General features: G+C 40.5%; 1 protein-coding gene across 1 annotated transcript; it reads right to left on the bottom strand.

Moving 5' to 3' along the window:
* Window positions 1-2,724: 2,724 nt before the first annotated feature.
* Window positions 2,725-7,766, bottom strand: LOC134753084 (uncharacterized). The gene is made up of 4 exons (XM_063688847.1): window positions 7,693-7,766; window positions 4,791-5,437; window positions 3,922-4,361; window positions 2,725-3,367 (listed from the first exon to the last, which is right to left on the bottom strand). Exons 1-4 carry the CDS (start codon window positions 7,730-7,732, stop codon window positions 2,725-2,727), a joined length of 1,770 nt encoding a protein of 589 aa, XP_063544917.1. The 5' UTR covers window positions 7,733-7,766.
* Between the last annotated feature and the right edge of the window lie 3,053 nt (window positions 7,767-10,819).

Below are 10,819 nucleotides of genomic sequence, written 5' to 3'. Positions count from 1 at the left end.
ACCCCCAGGTAGCAAAATGACGTCAAATGACGTCAGCGACGTCATAATGACGGCATTATTACGTCATTATGACGTCGCTGACGTCATTTGACGTCATTTTGCTACCTGGGCCCCGACAAACATGGATGGTCACTATAATTAGGGACTTAAAGAAGGCAAAAATACCAGCCCAGACGACCCGGGACAGACAGTCCTGGCGAAGAATTACTAGGAGAGCCGACCCCAAATGATGGGATTAAGGCTAGGAAAAGAAGAAGACTGCCAGGGGGCGTGGCCTAGGAACAAACTTGTATGACGGTGAACGCATGTGCCTTGGGGGCAGTCAATGTGTTAAGAGGGGGGCGGTCGTTTCTCCATACAAACGTGGTCCCCATTTTCCATATTAGATATTGACATTATAGAAAATATTTTCACATAATTGGATGCATATTAACCATAGCTATGCCCCTACTTTTGACTTTTTTTGATTTTTTGTTAACGCTAAAAATTGGGAACGAAAAACAAATTCCATACAAATTTTTAAATGCTTCTAACTCTTATAAAACCTAATTAAAAAATCGAAAAGAGGGGCATACCTGTAGTTGATACAGCAAATTGTGTCAAAATATTTTCAATAATGTTAATAACCAGAGAGGAAAATGAGAACTACGTTTGTATGAAAAGGCGATTTCGCGCGGTACCGTAAGTACCTAAATCATAATTCCGCTATGAATTGTGTCATAGGATTCATGGGTGTATCAACATTTAGGATTTGGGATGTTTTTGTATAATTTTGTAAAAAAAAAACGATTAGGCGAAGTTGAGGGTGGCCAGCAAAGATAGATATTTCCCCTCACTAGCTCGGAAAGCCGTCTTTTATTCTTTAAAACAAGCGGGGAAAACGCATTTTATCCACTAGTGGGGAAAGTAATTTGACCTTGGATGGAGCGTGTTTAAGTAGCTTGACAGATAACAAAACGTAAAACGCTCATGATAATGGTTCGTTCGATATTAATTATCATTAAATAAATGGTTTGAGAATCTAATAAAAAATACCAAATTTAGCTTTATTTAATGATTTTAAGTCATACACCTTAAAATTCCATAAGAAACATTTGTATTTTTTTAAATGACGTTGAATGTAATTCTGAACGCGCAAGTTGAGTCGATGCAATTTCAAAACGCGTCGTCAGAAATGTCAACATTGTCAACAAAATTTTTCTCACCGACTCTGATACGTAAAAATGCACAACTTTCAATATTATTACAGATGTTGCACTTTCCTCGCTATAGTGAGGGGAAAAGTTTTGTGTTACACACGGGTGCAAATGTATTACTTCTCGTGTGTTGAAACACTCGCGGGTATAATATACCTTTGCACCCTTGTATAACAATAGTTATTTACGATACAAGTGCGGAAAAGAGAAAATTCGAAACGAGTGGCGATAAATTAAAACACGACCGCAGGGAGTGTTTTAAATCGACACGAGTTGCGAATTACCTTTTCGCACGTGTATCGTACAACGTTTTACAGTACATATGGCCCTTTAAACTTTCGACATATGGACGAAAAGTGCTCTTTACGCACTAGTGCGAGAAAGTAGCACCATATGTACTGTAAATAACTATATTTTTTTACTTTTATACTCTTTATAATTTTTATGATTGTGAATTCAATCCATATCCGTTTTTTGGTAAAATCGTTATTTTACTTGTGCAAAGTTGGGGATCAACGGTGAAGTTAGGGTTGAGTCTACGGTAGATACGTTGACCATCCCTGATTTTTAATGAATTGCAACATTGGTAACGAGGTTTGTATATGATTTTTAGGGTTCCGTACCTCAAAAGGAAAAAATAACCTTATGGCTTATAGGTTCACTTTGTTGTCCGTCCGTTAGTCCGTCCGTCTGTCTGTCTGTCAAGGCCCTTTATCTCGGTAACGCGTGGAGGTCTTTAGTTGAAATTAAAACCATAAAGTCTACAGTCTACAGTCAATTGAAGCTGTGAAAAAATCAAACTTCTACCCATAATTTTTTTTGGTTTCCAATTTATTGTGATATTGTCTATTTTTAATTAAATTTAGTTAAAAAATTCAGCACGTGTCAACAACCCTATTCTCTTAAGCTCGCTCCAGACTACGCGGCGCGAAGCTGCGAACGCGAGTGTGGAGTCGATTTCGCAGATTAGCGAACTAGACTCCACACTCGCGCTCGCGGCTTCGCCCATGAGCTCGACCGCTCAAATTAAGTTGATTTGAACGTCACTGTTATTTAATTAATTGACAGATTGAAGTGCTGGGGTAGAAAATTACTTGTTGTTTTTAATTTTTTCGCAACTGTATTAAAAAACGTCGTTCGATACACGTGCGGAAATGTCATTCTTTCAAGTAATGACTTACTTTCCGCACTAGCATCGAAATGTACTATTACAGTACATATTATGGTGCCACTTTACCGTCCTAGTGCGGTAATTAGCACTTTCCGTGCCTATGTCGAAACTTTAAAGGTATGGTTTAAAGGTAAGCCATATGTACTGTAAAACGTTGTACACGATCAATACACGTGCGAATAGGTAATTCGCAACTCGTAACGATTTAAAACACTCCCTTCGGTCTTTTTTATGTTATCGGATTTCGTTGCGAATTTCCTACTTTTCGGACTAGTATCGTAATGTACTATATATAATATCATGTGTTATTTTATTGTAGTTTCAAAAAACTATATGACTACACTTTTATATTAACTTTTATTCGGTTATATCATGTCTATTCTCCGCACTAATGCCTGCCTCCACAAAGTTTGCGGCAGTAGAGTTATTGCTTACTTCTACCACTGTTTTATTTTCAGGGTCCTCAGCCTTATCTTTTTCATTTGGCGACATAGAAGTCTCGTCTTGTCTATGATTATCTTCGTTGACATTATGGGTATCATTGACTTCAACCGATTCTCCTTTCTTTGATTTGTCGATGTCAACTGTATTATTTTTCGAATTTTCTAATGTATTCTCTTCATTTGCTATTTCCTTTTCAACGTTAGCGATTGTTGTGTCAGAGGCATTTGTAGATATACTTTCAGTAACATTTTCATTTGTTTTATTATGGTTAGTTTCTGTTTCAGAAGAATTAGATGAATCTGCACCATCTTCAGCTCTAAATGAGAAGGATCTGTTGGATTTGGTAACATTTTCAGTTCTGTTACCTGCATTTTCTATGCGTTTTGACTGAGCTAGATTTTTAACGTATTCCACTTGGTCTTTTACTTCTTCTATTTGTTCTTCTATATGTTTAATCATTTTTTCTAAGTCATCTGTTTCTTTATTAGTGTCCACTACAAACGTATCGTTTACGTTACTTTTTCTTATAGCTCTGCTTTCATCGCTGATTCTGGAACTATAACAGTAATATTTTATTCGGCAAAAAATTACCCAATTTCATTATTAATTAATTAATTAGGGTTCCGTAACCAAAGGGTAAAAACGGGACCCTATTACTAAGACTTCGCTGTCTGTCTGTCTATCTTTCTATCTATCTGTCTGTCCGCCTGTCACCAGGCTGTATCTCATGAACCGCGATAGCTAGACAGTTGAAATTTTCACAGATGATGTATTTCTGTTGCCGCTATAACGACAAATACTAAAAAGTACGGAACCCTCAGTGCGTGAGTCCAACACACTTGGCCGGTTTTTTAGTATTTGTTGTTATAGCAGCAACAGATATACATCATCTGGGAAAATTTCAACTGTCTAGCTATCACGGTTCATGAGATACAGCCTGGTGACAGACAGAGGGACAGTGGAGTCTTAGTAATAGGGTCCCGTTTTTACCCTTTGGGTACGGAACCCTAAATAGGAAGGTTGATATTGGACTGTGTGCGCGCGTCAGTTGACGTCCTTGGCGGTCAAAGTTATAGGTAACTATACCTAAGTATATACTAATATACTTACTTTTCTGACGAAACAAAAGTTATGTTTAATCGTCCCGGTGTCTTCCGAGACAACCCAACATCGATAACATTGCTGTGCTGTATTAGTATCTCCTCTGTACTCGTTTCGTCTTCTTCTCTATCTCTAGAAAACTCCTTAGAAGTTATTTCAGCCCTAAAACCAAGGTCCCGAGTGTCTTGCCCACCCATTAAAGCCTTTTCTTCTGATTCAGTAGACTCTAACGCTGATTCAGTTGACTCATGTTTACTGGTTAGGAGATTCTTCTTCTGTTTACCTTTATTTGAATAATGCCATCTGTCATGTCGTTGCTTGTGACCAACGTGTGGTTTATTTTTAGCCCCGGACGGAAAAAGCATTGAGGAAAACGAATTTTGTTTTGATTGCGGTTTGTATTTAGCCCCCGTCGGAGAAATAAATGAGGAAAACGAATTTTGTTTTGGCTGAGAGAGAAATGAGGAAATCACGGAAAACAGGTTTTGATTAGATTGTGGTTTGCTTTTAGCCTCCGTCGGAGAAATAAATGAGGAATACGGATTTTGTTTTGATTGCGGTTTGTGTTTAGCCCCCGTCGGAGAAATAAATGAGGAATACGGATTTTGCTTTGATTGTGGTTTATTTTTATTCGGCGGAAAAAGCTTTGAGACAGGGGGGTTAGGCTTCCTTTTCTTTGTATCTACAGCAATTAAATCCTTTAAATGGTCATTAGATACGAAAAACTCTGGTTTTTTAAAATAATCTGATGTATATGTCTTTTTTGTTTGTGTTGTAAATTTATGGAAATATCTATTTTTGCGTGTTGTCCATCGATTTCCCGAATGCATAGGCTTAGGGTCATTGCTTTCAGTAAATGTTTGCCAATAATGTTTTACCATATTTGCTAATTGAGTTTTTACTTCATCACCGAGCGATATATAGTGCAACAATGCAAGCGACCTAAGTGCACTTTTTAACAAGCTCCCTACATGATATTCATTGCCTCTTCTCATTTTCTCTAAATCACTAAGTGCTCTCCTTAGTTTAACACTAGCACCATCATACAAAGTATTCCCAATTTCAAGTAAGTCAATATTTTCTCCAGTCTCTCGTTTGTTTTCTATGAGGGCAACTACTTCATCTATATACCTACGCAAATCATCAGCTGCCATCTCTTTGTTATCATCCAATTTCTCAGAAACGTACCTCCTCATATCATTATCATCGAATAGCTCTCTTAACTCATTCTCTGTATTAATATATCTTCTCGATTCGTCATTGATAGTAATGTATGCTTCTTCGAGATCATTGTCTTCGAGACTTCTTAGAATCTTAGCGGCTTCTAGAAAGAAATCTGTGAATGTTATATCGTTACCGCTACTTCTCCTACCACTGGTTCGCATTGCATTTTTAATTTGATCTAGGAAATCTTGCACCTTGTCTAGGACGGCTAGGTCGGCTGCTCGGTCTTTCTTGTCGAATTGAAGGACTGTTTCAAGGGCTAGATTCAGTTGTTTCGGCTCCACTGCTTTCACTGTGTTTACTGTAACAAAATGGGCGGAAACTGTGAAAATGGTTCTTAAATAAGCTGAATTTGTATGGCTGAAAGTAGTATTGATTTATTTTTGGTAAAATGATTCACTCCGGATGGCTTAGGACCGAATGGCTGAGAAGTTGAGAACCATTTGCTTTCAAAAAAAATTAATAAAAAAATAAAAATAAGTTTATTACCAGAACACAAAAACAGTACAGCAATAGAATAGATCTAGAGCATAGCCTAACTGGAGAAGTACCTCCACCTTACAGAAAACTGCAGCCAAATAACACTAGACCCTACTCATAGTGTTGTGTTCCTGCCGGTGAGTAAGGTTGCCAGAGTTAAACGAGGGTGCGGAGTGTTAGGGTCGGCAACGCACATGTAACTCCTCTGGAGTTGCAAATTGAAGGAGTGACGAAAGTAGGCTTGTTCGAGCTGCTGAGGTGAAAAAGATATCGTAAATTGACCCACTGATTACCAGTCCGCCAGACGATATCAGCCCGTTAGTTGTTCTTTTGGTTCTAACTGACAGTCTGATTTCGTCGGGCGGACTGATAATCAGTGGGCCCCTTTAGGGTATCTCCGAGACCACGGGGACAATGCCGTCCTCGAAACGTCGGAGGTAATTTTAAAACTTAATCCATACGCGATTAAGTCCCGTTTTAGTATATAATAACGTGTAAAAATCGTGATAGTTTAAATCAGTGCAATTAGAAGTAGATATTCTACATCTCAGTTCTCAATTACCATTATAGTTTGAATATTCTCAAATGGTTTTTACGCCAAAGACCCTAATCAAAGCCATTGTTCCTTTTCTGGGAGCGCGTGGCCATTGTGTCTGAGCGCGTGGCCATTCTTTCGGAGCGCGTGCCACGCGCTGAGACATAATGGCCACACGCTCGAACCAAAAGAAACAATGGCTTTTGTTTAACTGATTAGTGTCTTTGGCATTCCCAATTCCCCCACTTCCCCTAATTGTAACCCAACGTATCGTAACGGAGTGTTTATCTTATTATGTGTGACATTTTCAACCAAAAGGTACCACATTGTCGCTTATCAATAAGGTTGATTTCAAATTGAAGCTGTATGGAAATAGCGCCTTATTGACAACCGACAATAAGTACCCTTTTAATCGAATTTAATGGAGACCTAGGCTCTCTGAAACATGTCGCGCGAGTGACTAAAAACACGTGAGTGAAACCGCTAAGTTAGTTTAGTCTTTTTTTTATGATGAATAGGCAGGCGTTTGACCACGATCCCACCTGATGGTAAGTGATGATGCGGTCTACGGTGTAGCACGCTTACCTATGAGATACCTATTAACTCTTGCCTTGAAGAGCCCCAAATTGTACTCACGCGGAAACACAGACTCGGGCAGGGCGTTCCACTCCTTGGCAGTTCGCATAAGAAATGTGGAAGCAAAACGCTTCGTGCGTATTTTGAGTTCCTACCATGAAGCGATGCCGGAGTGCCGTTTGTCGTGTGGTCCGATGATAAAAATGGGACGGAGGAATAAGGTTGTGCAGTTCCTCGACACAGCATAGTTTAGTCATAAAGTTATCATAAGAAGAGTCGCAAACCCATACAAGTCTCGATTAGTTCCACAAAAAATTCAAGAGATGTCACTCAGAGCACCATTCGATATTTATGTTATTTGAAATCTTGCTAATTTTAAATTAACATGTATAGATAATATTGTCTTCGGTTACCGCGATAGTTACTCATGAAATGAAACTATGATGATGATTTTTTATCGCGTATATATATATATCTTTACTTGAAAAATAATTATAGTGTATAACTAGCCTTATGAACCGATTTTGCATGTACAACCAGCCTTAAAGTTTGTAGTCTATGATTGTTCATTATTTTAGTATGTGGGTATTTTTGCATTTTGTAATTTTTCCTCAGTCACCCGTTGACCACGAACGCTGTAAAGAGTTCGAAACGTCGGGATGTATTATAAATTCAATATACGCGATATAATCCGTTTTCATAGTTTTATTTCATGTATAGATAATTTACTTAGCATATTACAACAAAAACCTTTTAAAAAATCCATTTTAACATAGTAATTCGATGCATAAAAAAATAAATATAATGCGCATGAATATATATGCGCATATTTTCTAGTGGTTTAGTTAAGTACCCTTTTGATTGAAAATGGCACATTTTGTTAGCACAATAAAGTTTATCAGTATGTCCATCTATGGCATCGTAGCTCAAAATATTATTTTAATGACAAAAATACAATAATTTACCTATTATACTGGCAACAGCGATAAACACAACGGCTTTCATTTTACTGAAAATAATCTAATAAGTTGCCAAATAATCGTAAATATTTATGAGATCATAAAAGTTAATAGTTATTTGTGCAACAAGAGAGGAAAGTTGGTTTTTCTTGCGAGTGTTTATTTTGAGTCCCGAGAAAGCGAAAGATTCTATAATTGAAGCTTCGCTCGTGATTCTAAGGTAGAATCTTGAGCGTAGCGAGGGACTCATAAACACGAGATGTAAAATAACTTTGCTTTCGTGTTGCACACATAATTTTGTAGTGAGAACATATTAAAGGTTAAAATGTATTTCGAATTACACAGAATAAACAGAAAAAAAAGTATTATAATATGTACGATACGATAAGATACGATACGAGACGAGACCGGATCGGACCGGACCGGACCGGACCGTACCATACCGTACCGTACCGGACCGTACCGGACCGGACCGTACCGTACCGTACCGTACCGTACCGTATCGTACCGTACCGTAATATGAAGTTCATGGCCTTCACTAAATTAAAAAGCTACATTGTTTCACTCCCTGGAGTGAGGAAAGTCGCACTTTCCTCACTCCAGGGAGTGACGAAAGTAGGCTTGTGCGAGCTGCTGAGGTAAAAAGGTTTGTATACAACAGTGATATAATAAAGCTTTTTTCTCGTACCTTACTTAGTCAACAACTGAAGGAAAACATCGTGAGGAAACCTGCATAAATCTGCGAAGAAATTCAAAGGTGTATGTGAAGTCCCCAACCCGCATTGGGCTAGCGTGGGGACTATAGCCCAAGCTCTCTGGCGCATGAAGAGAGGCCTGTGCCCAGCAGTGGGACGTGTATGTGCTGAATTATTATTATTATATAGTTTCCAACAATCGAAAAATGTTAACTGCCTCTATCCACAGAATAAGTAATAGTAGTACCGTATAGAGGACATATCGCGAATCACATTCGACGTTGTCGCACTTGTAACTTCGTACGTAAGCACAGAATAAGTAATAGTATTATAGTTTGCCGGCCGCTCAGTACTATTTTTAAGCAACTTACACTATGACGCATGACGCGTGTACAGACGTGCCGTTCACACATAGATACGCAAGTGATTTTTGATGTATAGCGTGTCCGCCCCGACGTAAGTGTGACATAGGCAACACTTTTGGAAACACTTTGATGAGTATCAGCTCGTTTCCAAAATTATGTAAGGCATTTCTGGCATAAAATGTGACGTTTCCAATCAAAAGGTTTTTTTTTTTTTTTTTTTTTTTTTTTTTATTATAAACTGATCGGCGATTGGCCCTAGTCACACCTGATGGAAAGTGAAGACAGGGCCTAAGATGGAGCTCACCGGTTCAGTAACAGCCTATTCACTCTTGTTTTAAAGAGACCGAGGTCATATTGATCAGGGAATACAGATGGCGGGAGCGCATTCCATTCCTTAGCCGTCCGTACCAAAAAGGAGGAGGCAAAACGTTTCGTCCGAACGAATGGAATGTGGACCACGAACGGGTGCATACGCTCCCCGCGCCTGGATGTCCGATGATGGAAAGGGGAAGGTGGGATCAGGTCGTGCAGTTCCTGTGCGCACTCCCCGAAATGTATCCGATAGAACACCGATAGGCAAGCGACTCGACGGCGATGCTCAAGGCTCTGTATCCTTGACTTGACCGATGGATCATCACCAAAGAGTCTATGAGCCCGGCGCTCTACCGAGTCCAGGGCCGCCAGCTGATATTTGGCAGAACCGTCCCATAGGTGGGAGCAGTATTCCATGCACGAGCGTACCTGTGCTTGGTATAGGGAGAGAAGCTGATTCGGCGTGAAATACCGCTTCACCTTAAATAGGACACCAAGTTTTTTGGCAGCAGTTTTAGCCCTAGACTCAATAGTCGACCCGAAGTTTAAGTTTGATTTTAAACTTAGACCGAGAAGCTCTAAAGTGTTGGTCACGGGAAGGGACACATTTCGGGAAGTGGGAGCCAAGGTAAACTGGCTCCGTTTTGCAGTGAAAAGACACGCCTGTGTTTTAGTGGCGTTGAATCCAACCAAGTTGGCCTCGCCCCATTCGGACACGGCATCCAAGGACAGATTCAATCGCTCCACCATGGTCTCCCTGAGGATCTTGGTGTCAGCTACACTGACCCTCGCGTCACCAAGGTATCTCTCCGTAACCGTGCTGTCATCCGCGTACCCAAAGATACCGGGCTTGAGCAGATCGTTGATGTGCAGCAGAAAGAGGGTCGCGGAGAGGACTGAACCCTGAGGTACCCCGGCATTAATAGCCAAAAGATCAGACGAGCATCCATCTAGGACAACTCGAATAGATCGGTCCCTCAGGAAATCAGTGATCCAGGAGCGCAGGCCAGAGGAGATCCCATACGCAGAAAGCTTGCTAATTAGGCTGTCGTGCCAGACTCTGTCAAAAGCCTTGGAAATGTCGAGGGACACGGCGATAGCCTCACCATGTCTCTCGATGGCCTCGCCCCATAGGTGGGTGGCATAAATCAGAAGGTCCCCAGTAGACCGATTCCGGCGAAAACCGTATTGCCGATCACTGAGGAGATCGTTACCTTCGAGATATGCCAGGAGCTTGGTGTTCAGAACACGCTCCATAATCTTACAAAGTATGGAGGTGATCGCGATAGGTCGATAATTTGACGGGTCAGCACGACTACCCTTCTTAGGTACAGGCTGTACGTTTGCAAGCTTCCACGACTCGGGGACTTGACCCGACCTCAGGGAAAGACGATACAGGCGTGTCAGTACTGGAGACAACTCAGGCGCACAAGTTTTCAACACAATCGCTGGAACTCCATCAGGACCACTAGCTTTGTTCACGTCTAGACAGCGCAGTGCTTTCAATACCTCCCTTTGGTGTATTTTTACTTCGGGCATTGAAGCACCAAAGGTAGGCAAGGAGGGAGGCTTAGCGACGCCAGCGTCCAGACGCGAATTTTCTGCGAAAAGAGAGGCAAACAGGTTTGCCTTGTCTTTCGCTGTATGCGCCAGTGATCCATCTGGCCTCAGCAATGGAGGTAAAGAGGGGCGACAGAAATTCGACTCAACCGACTTTGCCAGGTACCACATTGTCGCTTACCATAAGGATGAGAATTGCTT

This window comes from Cydia strobilella, chromosome 26, assembly GCF_947568885.1.
Source record: "Cydia strobilella chromosome 26, ilCydStro3.1, whole genome shotgun sequence".
In the NCBI taxonomy this organism is placed as follows: domain Eukaryota; kingdom Metazoa; phylum Arthropoda; class Insecta; order Lepidoptera; family Tortricidae; genus Cydia; species Cydia strobilella.
This window is presented reverse-complemented; position numbering and strand designations above follow the sequence as displayed.